The following is an 18,022-nucleotide window of genomic DNA, read 5'->3' as shown; positions in this document are numbered from 1 at the left end:
GTACAATACTCACAAATATATCTCAATGGAATGTGCCCCTTCTGAGAGGATACAATACCTTTGATTGTAAAGACATTACATAAATATAATGGCCAGGTTTCTCTTTGATAGATACTGTCCCTGCTACAAACCTTATCAATAATCATTCAGAAGTGATCTTGTAACTGACCTTTGCTTTTATAAATGCCTGTTCACCAAGAAATGATATATACATTCTGTGTACTTATCGTCATTGAGAAGACAATGAAAATCATAGCAGCTGCAGTAACATATTAAACTTACTAACACATATACTGTCCTCAACAAGGCATATATCATTTTTATTCAATGGTGGTCTTATAACAACTCTGTGCTTTCATGCACAGCATGCCCCCTCATCCAACCCCCAAAAGGCAGCCAACTTATATGTACATTTCTAATGTTTGATTGTTAGGAAAGTGAAAAAGAAAAACAATTACAACAGTAATTTATTTCAATGTATTGCTATTGGACAAGTATACACCAACTTGCCCCAAGCTAGCCATATCAATAATTGTTTTGAGTGAATCATGTAATTGCACTTTACTTTCATATAAAACCTCCTGTCCAAAACAAGATGGCCACTTTCTGCGCACATTAATGATGTGTGATTTTGAAGAAAGTAAAATGCATGCTGACCCCAGTAATGAATTTCAACTTATTATTCATAGACATATAGATTGTTCTTAGCCAAGTCATTTCACTTAACTGTCCTGTGTCTCCCTACAACCTTGCCAAATAGCCCCCTTTTGTGTAACTCTCTGATGTTAGTTGCAATGAAAGTGAAAGAAGAAAGTCACATTAAAATATTTCAACTTGTAGCTGTCAGACACTGCATACTGTCTCCACTCCTCACCAAAACATAGCAGTAATCACATTATTATGGTCACACTAACAGTCCTTTGCTTTCATCCACAGACTGCCACCCAAACAGAAAACCTCTTCTGTCAATTCCTTTGATATTTTATGAATAAAAGTGGTTAAATAAATGCACAATAATGTATTTCCACTTCCTGCTGCAGGGCATCCTACCTACATATTGATTTTCGTAAAAATAAATATAAAAAAAAAATGAATACAAGTTTATTGTGCTGTGAGCAGCTTGCTCTGTTACCACTGCTCATAGATCTATCTAGTTTCTGGTCAGAAAGAACAAATAATCAATGTATTTCAATGTATAGCTTTCAAAAACTATACTCTGTCTCCACCCCTCACTAAGCCTCAGAAATTATCATTTTAATGAGATCAACTTAACATTTGCTTCTGTATACTGAACACCACCTGCCCCCAAACAAATAGTTACACCTGGTGATCACATGTGATATGTGATTGTCAAATGTGGAAAAACATGCCACATAGATCATAGTCAAGTTAAACAAAAATGCAACTGTATTCTGCTGTGAGCAGTGTCAACTGTTACCACTGCCAACAGAAATATCAAGTTTCCTGCCACAAATAAAAATATACTTTCAAGAGAAAAACATTCCGGAAGACATGAGCATATGTAGCTCCCTTTAGTCTGTAGGCATATAAATAGAGATTACAGGGAACGTACTGCAATGGATTGCTAAGAACAACTGATTGGGGATGCTTAGAATGCATAGTAATAAGACACATGGATTGGCTACCCATGTTCTGCTACCATGCTCATGAGATAGACTTGATAATTATATTAATAAATAGCATGACCTCCCACTGCCTGGTTAATGTGATCTCTCACTTCCTGATTACACTTCCCATTTATTTTAATGGGAAGCTGTAAGATAATGTTTTGCCAAGTATAGTTTCTGTAATAGCTAAATAATTATCTGAAAGATTTGCTGAGAATGAGAAGTTTTTTTGTTTTAAACTTGCCTTTGTACACATTTTAAACTAAGAAAAACACATGAAAATTGAGGCATCTTGGCAACTGCACAAGTGGAACAGTGTTTCAGTGCCTAGACATCTCATAATCTCCAGATAAAATGTTAAAAGACCATCTCATGTGTTCATATATAGTCAATGTTTCTTTTGAAATTCTTATCAGCATTATGAACTTGTAGTGGATGGGTGGCATAAGCCTTTCAGGTCTCATTCATTTTCTGCATCAAACGTTGCATTCTTACTACAGACAGAGCTGAATTTTTGCTTGCATCCCTAATCTAGTAATGAAACAAAAGCAGCTAACTAGACCACAGGTTGTTGAAGGCAGGTTACATTGCTATCTCTGTACATATGGGAGAAAAGTGTAATTCGGAGAAATTTTGTCTATCCCTTTAATGGACTGTGCAAGATGTTTCTGGATAGCAGGGCCATGTTCATCTATGTTGAGGTGACACTCCTCACATATGATAGTGTATGTATGCTTTAAATGGCTCAGTGTTCAGTGAGCAGTTCACAGAAGCATTTCCGTGGCATCTTGCCCATTCAGTTTGCTTGCCAAGGTATATAACATGCTTATGCTACATTCACAACATTCCTCTCAGACTCTCTCACAATTTTTTGATTCATTATTTCATGTCAACACATAAAAAGTATCCAGGGTGCTTGAGTAAATGGCACATGTGTAACCATCATTTTAACAAAAAAAAAAATGCTTGCACAAAAGACTTTAAACAAATAGTTTATGTTCAGGACAAAGCACATCACATGCTTCTTTAGAAACATTCTTTCCCTGTATGCCATCCTTAATATGTTAATTAATTCTTAAGCCACTGAGTGATAATGCTTTCCACAATGCAGTGCAGCTTCATTTGAATGGTTATTTTGAATAAGTTTGCATTTCTTATACACACACCTCTTGATCAGTCATACTCCCACTAAAAATATTTAAATACTAGTATATGTCCTATTTTCTGTTGTTTCACATTGGCTGAATGGTTTCTTGCATATAGTTTTCCTACAGACTGTTGGCCACTCCATTGTAACCGAATGATATATTAAGAAATTTTTGAAACAAAAAATAGGTCTGTTGGATAAGAAGGTGCTGTTATAGGTAGAAGGGTATACAGAGAAGTGGTGTAAAATCATGAAGAACATTGATTTTCTATTTTTCTGGAAAAATACTAGTACATACCAAAGTTGTACAGTATGAGAATTGAAATAACTTGGGATTTTTCACCGAGTTTGCCATTCTAGCCCAGACAACTAAAGCTGACTTCTAACAGTGTTGGTTGGTATTATTGAGTATTCTTTGCCTAGAATCTGTTTTAATGTTCAGTATATATTGATGCAGAAAAACTGTAATAACAAGAGACAGATCATGGTCAAATGGGGTCCTAGGCAGGGTAATAGATCAGGCTTCTCCCCATAGCATCCCTCCCCTGCAGCAGATCCCCACCCACAGCCATTCCAATGTTCCATCATTTGACTATTTCTCCCAGTTACGATAAACACTGTTCAAAGTTGTCAGTATGCATACTATTTTCTATTTTATTTGTCCAATGCTTACAGATATTTGGATTTAATGTAAACCTTTTATTTCAAATTTTATAGCACAAACACTGATAGCTATTTGCTAAACAAACAATACAGTCTCACAACAAAAACAGACTTAGCATGAACAGTAAACTTCTCTGCCCTTGAAACTCACATTTATTGAAATGGCATTGAAACCCACATTCATAGAAAATGCACCTGGCCAGTCTTGGATTAAGCTTACTTTTGAGCTGTTTTCAAACTACAGGCTCCTTGTACACATTTTTAGCATGATACATGTGTTTTTGACTCACCTTTCTGATTGTATTAAATTATAGTTTGTAGTTTTGAACATTTTCTTGTAAGCAATGAAACAAAAAGTATAAACCAATAATGACAACCATAAAAGCCCACTCAAACTTCTGTCATTACAATCTACCAATATCAGTCAATATGCACAATCTCTGCAGAAGTAAAAGTCATCCGAGTAATTCCACAATAAATATATGTAACTAATGAAGAGGTTGCTACTGGCAAACAAGTATTTCATCTACAAATTCAGTGCCTGCTGCCCTTGAAAAATGAATTGTTTATGTTACATTAAAAAAAGTTGGTAAGCTGGTAATATTACAGTAAGGAGTGGCTGGCAAACTAATAATAATTTCATAGTTGTTAGACATCTCATCCAAAGGAATACACACTCAGGAGTGCTGCATCCTTTGGTGTAGAAGGACATGGATTCTGTTCCCACACCAAGTAGATGGATTGCTAACACTGTTGTCAATAAGCAACAGGTGCTGCACTCCTGAATTTGTGGTCTCTTTGATGTGATAACCTGAGGTCCCATTTGCCTGAACTGGTTGTAGCTTAGATGGGCATAAAACATCTCACAGCACATCTCAAAATGTAGGGGGATTTCCCTTATGGCCAAGCCAGATTTCTCCTAGTAGGATAAATACCACCTCAGGTCATTCCTGAAAAGAGGCTATCACCCTAGTATGACTATCCCAGTCAAAAATAAACAAATAAATGCAATTTAATCTTGAGAAAGCATAATTTCAGGGTTTTGTTGTCCCTGGAAATGATTGTACAGCACTTTGTAGAAATGTATAAGCAAAATCATAGATATCTATGATAAACTTTTGTAATGTTTTATCATAGTATCAACACTTATCCTTTCTGTGATTATATATTACATAAATTATCGCTAAGTATTTTACAAAGCAGATTATTTTAGTAAATGCTATTCACTTGGTAGAAAGTTAAAGTTAGAAAAATGGGCAATTAAATGCAAATGCAAAGACATCCAGTATCATGTGAACTTTTATTAAATGTAAATAGCATAATGGTACTAACTCTTATCATAATATCACCATAATGGAGACTGATGGCATTAAACTTTGACAGTGTTAGACTGAAGTGTACACACCAAGATTAGTTTTCTGAATGTGGTATAAAATGAACTACTAATGACAGAGTTGCATAATAATTACTATCCCACTGCAAATGTTCTAAAAGTAACTGCAAGAAAGTGCCAAATATGAAACTTCTGGAAGAGGAAGTACAGTTACAAGTAGTGCTGGTTTGTGCAGGTAGGTTGAGAGGTGCAACATTTTTCATAAAATTTATAAGCACATGCATAACAGAGAGCACAATATAAAAAGGGCAAAATTGCTAAAGGACTTACATGACCCTGCATGTCTAAGAAACAAGATTAACATATTTTCAGTTGTGAAATGTGCGGGTAACACTGGTAAAAACCTTGCACTACTTATTATAACTTATTATGTGGCACTAATATAACTTATATAACTTACTATGTGACACCAGTCTGTCAAATGGAACAAATCCCTACCCCCCCACTCACAGTCACCCTAGGTATACTGCAAGGTTCCATCCTTCGCCCATTGCTCTTTAAAATCTTCAACAACCAACTCCACCTAGCTACCACAGAAGCCGACATTGTCCAATACACTGATGATGCAACCCTCATTTGCTCTGCACCCAATAACCAACTTCTACAACAAAAAGCCCAACTAGCCTTCACTGAAATTGAGAAGTGGTTCAATAGTGCACAACTTATACTCAACCCCAAAAAGACCCAACTCATGTTGTTTCACCCAACCAAACCCACTGATCTCTCCTTTTCCATAGTCACCACCACCAACACCCAGATCACCCCAGTCTCAGATGCAAAACTCCTTGGTGTTACCATTGATTAACAACTCAAATTCAACAAACACATTTCAACAACCATCTCTAAAGTTCATAAAAAAATAGGCTCCCTCTACAGATGCAAAAGGTACCTTACCTCAGAATCACATGTGGCCATAGCTAGAACTCACCTTTTATCCACACTACTATATGCTTCTCCCTCACTGACCAACCTAAATAAATCTGATGCAAAGAAACTCTCAACTTGTTACAACAAAATTGCAAGATTCGCTGCTAATGCCAAATCACGCTCCCACAATTGTCATGCCCTACAAACCCTACACTGACTAGAATTCCCCAACCTATTAACATACCATCAACTCAACTTAGCCCACCAAATACTGTACTACCCTGAAAATACACCTGCCCTGAACAACCTCCTCAACTTCCACCAATCAAACAGACAAATATGCTCCAGTAACAAAGCCTTAATTGAAACCATCTCTTGCAAAAACAACTCAGGGGAATCTCTTTTTGCCTACGAAATTGCCAAGTCCTGGAATAACCTTCCTCCTGATCTTAGACTACAAAAATCTACATCCTCCTTTAAGAACCTCCTAAAGTCATATCTCTGCTCCAACCATCTTTGCAACTGTAACAAACCACCATAAATTCCACACTTTGCTACAAGGTCACCTTTTTAACCACTCAGATGCATGTTCTGTTAAGGTTGCAAACGATGTATTATAGTGCTATTACAACTGTGCAACACTGATTTGAGTGCATCTCACTGCTCCTTGTAAATCATGTAAATACTTGCTTTGCTCAAACAGTCAACTCTTCACCAAGCCATTAATGTGTATTCTACTAGAAATATGTTAATTCTGTATAAAACATGACATTGCTACTAACTGGAATAACTTTGTATTCTGACAAACTCCTGTATAAATCTGTTACTTCCATTCAAAATGTAAACACAATGTGCAAATACTTATCCTATGTTCATGTAAATAGGTTCATAGGTTCATAGGTAAGTACTAGGCTATCTGCCCAAGGGTTTTATAAGCTTAGCAAGAGTGTGTTGGCTTTCACCACCCCCTTAGATTAGTTCCCTGTGCCTCTGACCAGCAGAGCCATTAGTTCCCTGCGCCTCTGTCCAGCAGAGCCACTGCAGCAATCCCCAAGATAAATTTTCTGTTTCCCATCCACCCGTCAAGGTTTCTCTTGAAGAGTGCTAGTGAGGGGCTCTGCCTGATGTATATTGGAATCTTGTCCCAAAGCATGGGGAATCTCTGTGTCAGGAATCTACCCCTCCAGCACGTCCTATTTATCGTTGTGGTAAGGTTTATATCCCTAGAGCATGTGGCTCTCAGGGATTTGTATTTTTTTAGGTGGAGCATATCCATAAATTCTGGGTTGGACATGGCCTTGTATGTCAAGCAGAGATCACCTCTGAGTAAGCGGTATGCAACCGAGTACAGCTGGAGTTTCTTTAGTCAGGCTACATAGGTCATCTGTTTGAGGCTAGTAATCCTCTTGGTGAGGTACTTTTGTGGTCTTTCCAGCTGTCGCAGGTGTCTTGTAAGGTACATCCCAAATGGGGCATTGTATTCTATAATGGGTCTAATAAGTGATAAGTAGAGAGGCAAAATAACCTCCTTTGTTCTGGATGAAAATCATTTTGAGAATAGGTGAGCCACATAGAAGGATTTTTTAACTACCTTGGAAATATGATTATCAAAGGGGAAATTTCTATCTACTTGGGTCCCCAAATACCTTATTACTTTTTCTGTATTTAGGGGACTACCACCTATGTGGTAGTTCATGGTACTTTGTTTTTATCAAAGGGGATGACTCTGCACTTTTTGGCATTCAGCTTGAGGCCATGATATTGACACCAGGTATCTGTCTCAGTGAAACCCTTCTGGAGGGTGTCTGTATCAGCCGGATAATCAATTATGGTCCCTAGTTTGCAGTCATCTGCGACCTTGGCCAGCCAAAGTCCTCCTGTGCTTGCCTGTTCCTCTGAGAAGTATATATCAAACAGGAGGGGTCCTAGGACTGAGCCCTGGGGAAAGCCACTTGTAACCGGTTTAGAGTCAGACCTGGAGTCTGCAACTTTCACCATGTGGGTTCTGTCCATGAGCCAATTTGCAACCCATCTCGTAACGTAGGGGTTAATGTTCAGGTTGGTGAGTCTGTCTATAATACCAGAACTGGGAATGGTGTTGAAAGCTTTTGTGAGGTCTAAGTAGGTTGTGTGGACCTCCTTACCCTTATCTAATGTCTTGGTAACTGTCTCAAAGAAGTCCAACAGGTTTAGGAGGCATCATCTGCCATTAACAAAGCAAAACTGGGTGGGGTCCAAAGTTTGGAGGTTCCCAATGTCTCTGTTAATGAGTTCCATGATGATGCACTCCATAGCCTTGCAGACCAGGCTAGTCAGGCTTATGGGGCAATAGTTCCTGGGGTCCGTTGTGGCACCACCTTTGTAGAGTGGGATAATTGTTGCTGTGCACCACTCTGTGGGTACGTAGCCTGTAGAGAGGCTGAGTTTGGACAGTGTGTTTAGGTGAGGGGTTAATTCATTTTGGAGCTCTTGTAAGAGACAGACTGGGACACCGTCCGATCCCATTAAGGCTGTGTTTTTGGCTTTGGATAGGACTGTTTTAACCTGTGTGTTGGTGATTGCCAGGGCCTTACATTCTTCTGGTATGGTTATGAGCCCTTTAGGGGTGAGAGGGGTGTGAAGTTTGCACTGAACCTGTCTGCCAAAATGTTGGCAATATCAGTCGTTTCAGTGTATTTTGTGCCATTCTGCACCAACTCAGAGCAGATCTGAGAGTTTCCACTTAGGTTCTTGACATAGTTAAAGAATGCTTTGTGGTTATCTTTGGAGTCCTTGGCAATTTTTCTTTTGAAGCTAGCCTTGGAAGATTTAATGAGGGATCGTAGTTTCTTGATGATACTGATCAGGGATGTCTTTCCTTCTAGGGATTTTGCTCTTATCTGTACTAGTTTCCTCCTTCTATTGTAGAGCTGGTTTATGGCAGGGGTCCACCAGACTGGCTTCCTTTTCTTGGAGGAGTGAGTCTTGGTTTTACTTGGGATAGCACGATCTATGCATTCCTGCAGATGCTCATAGAGTGCCTTTGTATAGGTTTCAGCAGCTTGGACAGCATTGTCCATTGGCGTGGGGGCTGTGAACCTTTCCACCTCAGTCTTAAGCAATGTGAAGTTTGATTTGAAAGGTTTTTCATGGTGGTTTCCTTGATTGGGGTTGGGGGCGAAATGTGAATATCCAAAGTTATTAGTCTATGGTCTGATCTAACCAGCGAGGGGTTGATGTCAGGTGTGGAACACCGGTCAGCCATGTTGGTGATGACCAGATTTAATATGTTGTTCCCTCTGGTGGGGGTGTTGACCAGTTGATCCAGGGCATTCGAGTTTATAAATCCTAGGATGCGTTGGGCAAGGGAGTTAGTACTTGAATAGTTCTTCCAGTTAATGTTTGGGTAGTTGAAATCACCCAGTAATTAGGGTGTTTGGTAGGACGTTCATATTTCCCAGTATCTCCAGAAATGCGGAATGGGGGTCTTGGGTCATGGTGGGTGATCTGTAGCAAGCTGCAGTTTGGATTGCAGTTTTGCCCGTTGTTAGTTGCACTTGGATGATCTCTGATGCATCGTACTACGCCACTAACCTGTAGGCGTGAGTATCCTTAATGAATATGGCTACAGCCCCGCCTTTTGTGTTTCGGTCCAGGTACTGTGGCTGAAAGGTATGGTATGAGTTATAGCCTGGTAGTGCTGGGGTCCTGTCTGGAGACTTCTGGCATTGAGTAGCATTACCCTCAGTTTTTGCATGCTTGTTTATTCTTATGTTCATGTAGTTGCATGTTTTTTTCTTCCTATTTTCAACATGTGTTGGTGCTTTTCTCCCCAGGACTCCACTGAAAATGAACACTTGCTGTCCAGTCAGACTATCCCGATAATCAAATTTAAAATAAAATAATAGAAAAAATAAAATAAAATAAGGTTATTTATCTCAAAAGAAGCAATTTCTCTGTGCCTTTGTTAGAAGACATCCATTTCATGATCCAAATTGTTTCTTGTTTTTCTCCAGTTTTGTGATGGTTTACATCCATTTTTTTTCTAGCTCCCAGAAAGCCACTCTACCTGTGAAATGAATGCTGGGTCATCTACTGCACATGTGCAATCCAATAAAATAAACATTTGGTGCCAGCTGTAAAGGGTATGAATGTCAAATGAGTTGACAAGGTTCAGAAAACTCTCAACTGTTCCAGATTTCAGCAAATATCCCTCATTTTGCCTCATAATTTTTGTCTATTCCTTGTAAAAAAATATTGTTTTCTAGTAAATGGCTAAGGAATATGAATAATCACAGATGTTAGACTTTTAAAATTCATATCCTTCAGAAAATGCATGCCAATTTAAAGCCTATAGTCTAATAACTGTCTAAGAGAATTATTTAAAATCTTTCCCTGATTTTAGATCTTTGTCCTTAATTATTTTTTGTTTTCATCTCTTATTCATAAGCTGAGGTTGAGAAGAGCTGTTTTGGGTAATGTGCATATTAGAACATGCAAACACAGTTAACCGAAAATGTATCTAATCTAAAGGTATTGTGACAGCCTCTTTTTACCCTGGGCCAGTACTCAGGGAGCTTCAGTCCTCACTACTGACACTGGTGAGAGACAGTCACTAAAAACAGGAATGGATTTACACAGTATTTTAAGATACAGACCTCCACATCAAGCACAATTTCACGCAATAGCATACAGGAACACTTTCCAGCTATGGGACTGGACTCTCTGTCTCTCCAGATCCCAAACAAGATTCACTTTGGAGCACTGTGTCCCAGTTTCAAATAGCTGGCACACCCACACCTGGGTATTTGATTTATACACACACACACACACACACACACACACACACACACACACACACACACACACACGCACACTGCTGGGAAAGGCTGGTACAGATTTACTAGCTGTACCCCTTTTGCAAAAACTATAAGGTAACCTTACTGCCACCAGTCAACTGCTGTCAGGCTGTTACAAAGGTATCCAATTGTACTGAATAAAATCAATACTAATGTAAATGGTAGAGTGTAACCAAAGTAGCCATGGTTTTCAGAGTGGCCAAGGCATCACTAAAATAAGCACAAGTACTCGCAAGACTATAAAAGTATTCTTTAAAAGATCAGACAGAATGAAAGGTTTAAAAATATTTAATAATAAATAATCAAAATAGAAAACACAAGAATACTAAATATCTAAGTATAATAAACACCAGAGTTTCAATCACAGGAGAAATAAAAATAACACAGTTGCACAGATTCAAACAGATGCAGGCTTCTACAAGGCAATGTGATCAGCTTCTAACAGACTGAACTGAACTCATACATTTTTATATCAGGTTCCAAATAAAACAAAATAAAACAAAACAAGTTGATGTGAGAGTTCCATCCTCTCAGTGCTGGCTATAAAATGACATCACATTTGATCAGCTGACTCTGGTACAATATACACTTAGAGCTTTGCAAAGATCTGTTGCAGTATTTGAATATTATAGAACAATTTTAAAAACTTCTACTCTGCCTTTCCAGAACTCCTTGTTTAAACATATACATTTAATCAGTTATGATAACACTGCTGATACATTTTAACACAAGCTTCTGTACAAGTCAGTGTGATAGTCAAATAACACAAAATTATTTGCAAAACACCAGCTTACTATGCTGGCATATGTTACACATGTACTGCCAACATATCCTCCCTGACACAGATGGTAATACTGCATATCATCATAGGTATTACTGCTCAATTCTTGAAGTCTAAACAAAAAACTCCCCTCATCAGAAGCTTTCTTCAACCTAGAGAATGCTGACATCTGTGCAGTCACTGAGACATGGTTTAAAGTCGCATTGAGCACACCGTACCATTTATAAGGATACTGACTACATTTGGGTATGTAAATAAAGGCCAAGCTGATTTCTCTCAACAATACCTATGAGTTATGCAGGATTATGTGAGCCTCTAATATGGTATAAACAAAATCAGTTAATCAGTTGCATTCAGCAGACTGCATGTACATAATCTGCAGTATATGAAAGTAGGATCCTTTTTGAGACCACTACATCTACTGCAAAATAACAATTTTTTTGCATCCTCTTCCTAAACACACTATTTTGTTGGTATTTCCACAGCTGGCTGAGGTAAAATTCAATGAACATTAGTTACCTAAAACATAAGATGGTAAGGAACAAAAGGCCAATAGCTATTTTTCATAGGAAATCACTCTCAGTGTGGCCTGGCAATGATTCCCTTCTTTTGAGAGATTTCTCCCTTCTTTGAGTTGGTATGACCCACTGACCATGGAGCTGGTGTGAATATGCATATAGATATGTGTGTGTGTTTGGGAAGTTTGAGGGACCTACCCTCATATCAGAGGGTTCATGGGGCTTGTCTCCCTATAAAATGCGGTTAACTTTTTTTCCCCTTCTGTGTGTTAGTCATAAGTTTTCATAGGGAACCCATTTTGTCATATGCTTGAGAATGCCATACACCTGAAACATTGTATCTCAACATTACAATTCATTTTAATTACAAGTAGTTTGCATGACCTGCATCTCAGTGCACTAATGCATGAAATTAATTGTGAAGCCCAGGAAAATAACATTTCACTTCATCAAAACAATTAGATCTATAAAATGAATAACCACAGGGAAGGTCTAACCATGCTCATACCATGAATAGAACAGTGTATGATTTTTTTTTAATAAATGAATTTCTGCCATGCAAAGAGTTATGCTAGAATTTAAGATTAAAATAGTCCAGACACGTTTATTATGATTTTATTTTATTAAGTTATATATTATGTTAATAGCCTTTTTTAACCAAACATCTAGTTGGCTGAAAAAGACTTTTACATGCATCTGTCATCTCAGGAGGCTTTTTTTTATTAGTATTGAAAATGTATGCTGCCCAAAAATGGGCTCTGCATAAGGTGGGCTAGAGGCTCGATTCTGGATGAAAAATGCATTCCGGAAATTGGTGTACAAGCTGATGTACAATGCAAGGAAACTAGCTATATGCCTACTGTACAGTACTGCTATCATGCAGTATGTAGTATGTAACTACTGCTTGTGTGGTTGTCAAAAGTAAATCACTTCTTAAGATGAATCACTATGCTCTGGTCATTACACATATAGGAGATCTGCAGTTAGTTTTGCAGAAAGTCTTCTTTTTCTGTATGAAGGCTGATTGCCAAAACATGTAAAGTTAAATTTCACTGCAGGTTTGCCCCACTGACTGGCCAAACAGCACATTGCATCAAGTTTTTAATGTGTTTCTTAGTAAATGGTTATCATGCAATATATATATATATATATATATATATATATATATATATATATATATATATATATAAACCTTGACATTGCTAGACACAGTACTGTTTTTTTAATGATTTAGAGGATATCTTTCAGATAAACATTTCAAAAATAGTTTTAGATTCTCATTTTCTCTTTTTGTTTTCTTCTTAGGATATTGAAAACCTGTTTGACAGGTATGATAAGTTTTGTTTTACATTTATTAATACATTATGCCAAAGCTATTACTAATAAATTATAATGCATTTTATTTGTAGAAGTAAAGTTATTATACCTATACCACGGATGGAATTATCTAGAATAAATATTAATGAATCTATATCCCCATGTTATGCCTGGATGGCAATGATGAAAAAATTCAAACCAGGTAAGGTGTATATTTTAAGTATTATTTTGATATTATCTTAAAGATATTTATGTGAGTATTGGGTGATTGTTTTATTTATGGTGGGAGGTATTTCCAAGTGGATGAATTCCTGCAATACTGGAGGGATACTAACCATTTTTCTGATTAAAGCTTGTGGGTATGACTGGTGTACATTCACAGATATTTGTGTTATCTGCTCAATGTTGTTTCCATGGAACATTTGCAGTTTGGCAGAGTATAGCTGAGTATTGCTCAGTGTAACCTTTAACTCGACTGACTCCCTTCCAGTACTCAGTTTACCATTTTTTTACAGCTTTCAGCTGCTGATAACAGTGTCACGGATACTCAAACTTTTGTACTATGGACCATTTTATATATTTCACTGCAGCCCCAGCTTTAATTCTGAGTATAGAAATGTGATCTTTTAGCAGTGCTTCAAGATCTTTCCACTGCATTGTCACCTCTACTGCTAGACTCATACTTTCAGTTCCAAAGCTGTTGATCCATTTTTCAGCTGTTAGATATGCACCTCACGTTCTCTTTTGGATAGATTTGCGTGAACATGGAGTGTTGATTATTGCTAATATTTGCAAACAATACTTAATATAGCCAAAACCACAGCAGCTGCATCCAAATACCAATGCCAACTTTACTCATCCTCGTGGTGAGTGATAAATGACACAAGCAGTAACATAGATTGCACATAATGCTCACAATACCCATGTAGATATGTAAATATTCATAACTACTGCTATCAACAGGCAGCCCGTTTCGCAGCCAACCTTCCCCACCAAACCCACCATTGCATCGCTCTACATAAATTAAATTGGCTTGAGCTACCTAACCTTCTTCGTCTCTACCAACTTAAATTCACACACAATATCATCTTCCATCCTGACAGTTGTCCATCCCTCGAGGAACTTGTTCCCTACTCATGTCTACGAAGTCTAAGATCTGTAGACAGAAACTTTCTAACAGTAAACAAAGCTAACAACACTCATGGTGAAGCCCTATTCTCAATCAAATAGCTAAATAATGGAACTCTCTACCCCCACACCCTCCAAAACACACCTGATTCTACCAGTTTTAAACAACTACTATTTGAACATCTATTCAAGAATTGGCATTGCTCCTGTGCTAAATTTTACTGACAAGATATCTATAACTCTCTCAACACACTGTCCACTCCTTATATCACTTCTCCCTCTCCTCAGTGTTTACTACTACTCAAAAATAAATATATATATATAGGAAATCTCATTTGGTCATAACTATTGTTTAATATATACACACTACTAATTTTATTTTTTCTCACAGTGATTGTCACTGAAATGCTTGTGTTTTTTTTCTTTTTGAACCTGTATATAGTAGAAAACTGTACTGAATACTACTTTGTATAGAGTAACTAGAAGATATGTATTCTGCATCTTACTGTACGTATACTATTGTACTATCTAATTATTGTATATTGCTTGTATTTCTGTAGAGCTTTTCTCCCCGGGCCTCCGCTGAAAATGGGCTTCTGGCCCAGTTGGACTTTCCCAGTAAACAAATGTAAAATAAATAAATAAGTAAAAGGATCAGGAACTATAATTATTATGGACAGGTTGTGGTAAAATCTCACAGAATTGTTGTTTTGTGGTAAAATTTCATGGAATGCTTGTTAAGGAAGTGTTGACAACAAAGTGAATCAGTATTACTTCAAAGGCAGGGTACGGCAATAGGCTGTTTATTTTTTGTTTATCTTTGTCTCTATCAGGCCACATAGAGGAGCATAATGCACATGCTATATTTCAATCAGAATGAGAGAGAAACTTTTGAGGAAGTAATATATGTAGACTATCCTGGGGATTCAGTAAACTCTGTGTAGTATTAGAGTGAAGCCTACAATGAGTTTACGTGTTTGGGCAATAAGCAGCAGTGCTAATTGCATATGCATGCCGTGCATTGAACTTACACAGGTACAAGCGTGGTTTCTTGACCAGCAACAGTGTTGCTGGCCAGGAAAACATGGAAAGTAACATAAACACCTGCAGACATGCCAATCGGTTTAGCTACGGGCAAACTAAGTCTGAGGGATTGTGCAGAAAGCCACAATCACTACCAGGGTTTAATATAAAGCAATGTACATGGTTCTAACACCTTTATGAAAGTGTAGTCAGTACAGAGTAGTGTGCAAACCTGTTTTATGTCTACCAAATAGAAGCTTTGCTAGTGATCAGCAAAGGTACATAGACTGCATTACAAATAAGTATTCAGGGAAAGTGTGTGTGTGTATTGAAAAGGGGTAGACACACAAACTGTTGGAATGAATACAGGGGAAGAGGACAGGTGAAACATAGTAATGTGCAGCAGATTAGGTCATGTCAATGTGCATACACCACAAGGGCAAGATAGTTATAGCATGAACAGTAATCACACATCTACATGATACAGTACGTACTGCTGTCTACACCAAATGTACCACCATTCCATTAATCTGTGTCATTGGTGCAATTTATGTGATTGTGAGTTATTATAGTTGGTTCTCAAAGAACACACTTGTACAGTTGTCATAATTTCTTAGTAATCTATGAGGGGAATCAAGCACACCTTCCTCAAAAATTGACATCTTTTGGTGGTGTTAAAAGGGACACTTTTACACCTGTAGTTGAAGTTAAGAGCAATATTGGCTAGTTGACAGGTTTGCATGGCATATATATGCCACAATCCAGACTTGCACGAAGATAGTCCATGCCATCAATGTTGTCAAATCAGTCATATATTTGCAATGTGCATCACAGGAACACATATCACATATGCATCTTGTATAACACCATGAGGGGTGTTCTGCACTGTCATTTCCTAATGGTTATGCATCAAAAAGAATACTTAGATATGGCTGATAAGGTGTGTGGGAACTCACTGTGGAAAAAGTTATACAGATGAGTAAATCATTCCTAGAAGATGTGTTGGGAAGTACATGGAAAAGGGTGTGATGTGGGCTGAGAACCATGGGACTATAATGCCCTTTGATGTGGATGTCCCGCACATACTCAGGATTTGTGCTACATACAAGGGATTAGTCATCACTGTTGGTACATGCTGGTGAACATTCTGCATACTATCTATCTTAGTACACAGGTCACATACCAGTTGGTCTCATAGGGGTGTGCTGTCTATCTTGTAATTATCTTGTGTATTTGCTTTCATAAAGGAACTAATCCCACCTTGATTTTCATTTATTTACTGTGTCTCCATGGCTCTGGCAACAATCCTCTGTGTGTGTTAATGCTGTCTGCATTATACTAATGCAAATCTTGGATTCACAATGATTGTCCACAATTTGCAGTCCTCCACAAAGCTGATTAGACAAAGGATTTGTAAGTTAGTCTTGATACTCCGAGACGTAAATAATGAACAGGAAAGGGTCTAGTACACTCTATAGGCAATCTGTGATGTTGTCACGGCCCATTGATTCTGTGTTATTAGCCACAAAGAGTGTGCAGATTAGCTGCTCTCCTGAGAAGAAAACCTGCATAATATTTGCATGTATACTTTGGCTGAAGTCCAATGGCAACAGGGGGGGGCGAAGTGTGAGACAAACTGTCAACTAGCAGATTATCTGTTTTCTCTGGCTGAGTATGGCTGGTGACATCCACAACCAGCTCTGTGCTTAGTTGTGAATTCCCCTTAACATGTCACATTTATTGAAGTACATGAATTGTGAAAACACCTCCAAATACAACATTGGTCATGCATCACATGCCACACACTGGTACTGTTCACACAGTCATACAGCTGTATCAGTGTTGAGTAATTCCATCAATTGCACAACATGTTCCTATATGTATTTCATGTGAAAGCTGTATTTGAGCATCCTGATAACATACAAAGACGCATTGCAAATCAGTTGTCTGTGGCTCATGCTGAACATTTCCTGACACAAGTGCTAATAGTTATACAATGGTACTGCTGACCACACAATAATCCTGGGAAATAAGCAACACAACTGCACATACAATGAATTCCAGAAAGTTGCAATTGAATCAAGACATGATATTTCTGTGTATATCACAGAATTACATGTGGATGAAACAAGACTTATGTGCCCATGTAATCAGTATGAATTTATACTGATGTCTGTCACAGAGAATTTAATGATGGTCAGTAGACACATGCACACCTGTACCATACTGCAAGTATCTCTGTGATGGTGGAATGAGATCTGTGTAGAATGATCTGTTCCAAAACAACACATCTTAATAAGCAAACAATATACATAAAAGTTTATCATATCATGTCAACAAGCCTCAGGAGGCATATTACTACAGCTGTTATAGAAGGACCATGCAATGAAATGGCAGCAAAGGCCATTAATACATTAGCTCAAATCACAGATTGTAATACTCTCTGGTAGGCATACTGTACATATACACCTCTACATAGCACATGTCAGTGATAGCAACATTGACATGTCAACTGTTTATAGGGTCATAGGACATTATTAGGCTAATGGCCAACATCACATAAAATTCTAGCCATTATTATACCATTTGAAATAAATGCCCTATATCTATATGATAGAAGAGTAAGACTATCGTGTGTACGTATGTATTTCCAAAAAACACAATAAACATCCCAAGAAAATGAATAGGTAGAAACAACAACTGAAAAACTTCCAAATCT

General features: G+C 37.8%; 1 protein-coding gene across 1 annotated transcript in view; it reads left to right on the top strand.

The window, feature by feature from the left end:
* LOC122796013 (E3 ubiquitin-protein ligase TRIM39-like) overlaps window positions 1–18,022 on the top strand; it is a 177,864-nt gene that overhangs the window by 68,619 nt on the left and 91,223 nt on the right. The window contains exons 2-3 of the mRNA XM_044064494.1: window positions 13,141–13,163; window positions 13,245–13,354. Of these exons, the coding sequence (XP_043920429.1) occupies window positions 13,141–13,163; window positions 13,245–13,354 (133 nt within the window). The remainder of the gene's footprint in view (window positions 1–13,140; window positions 13,164–13,244; window positions 13,355–18,022) is intronic.

This window comes from Protopterus annectens, chromosome 2.part2 (genome assembly GCF_019279795.1).
Source record: "Protopterus annectens isolate FY-2018-M chromosome 2.part2, PAN1.0, whole genome shotgun sequence".
Classification (NCBI taxonomy): Eukaryota; Metazoa; Chordata; order Ceratodontiformes; family Protopteridae; genus Protopterus; species Protopterus annectens.
Note: the sequence above shows the minus strand (reverse complement) of the source record. Positions and strands in the feature narration are given on the sequence as shown.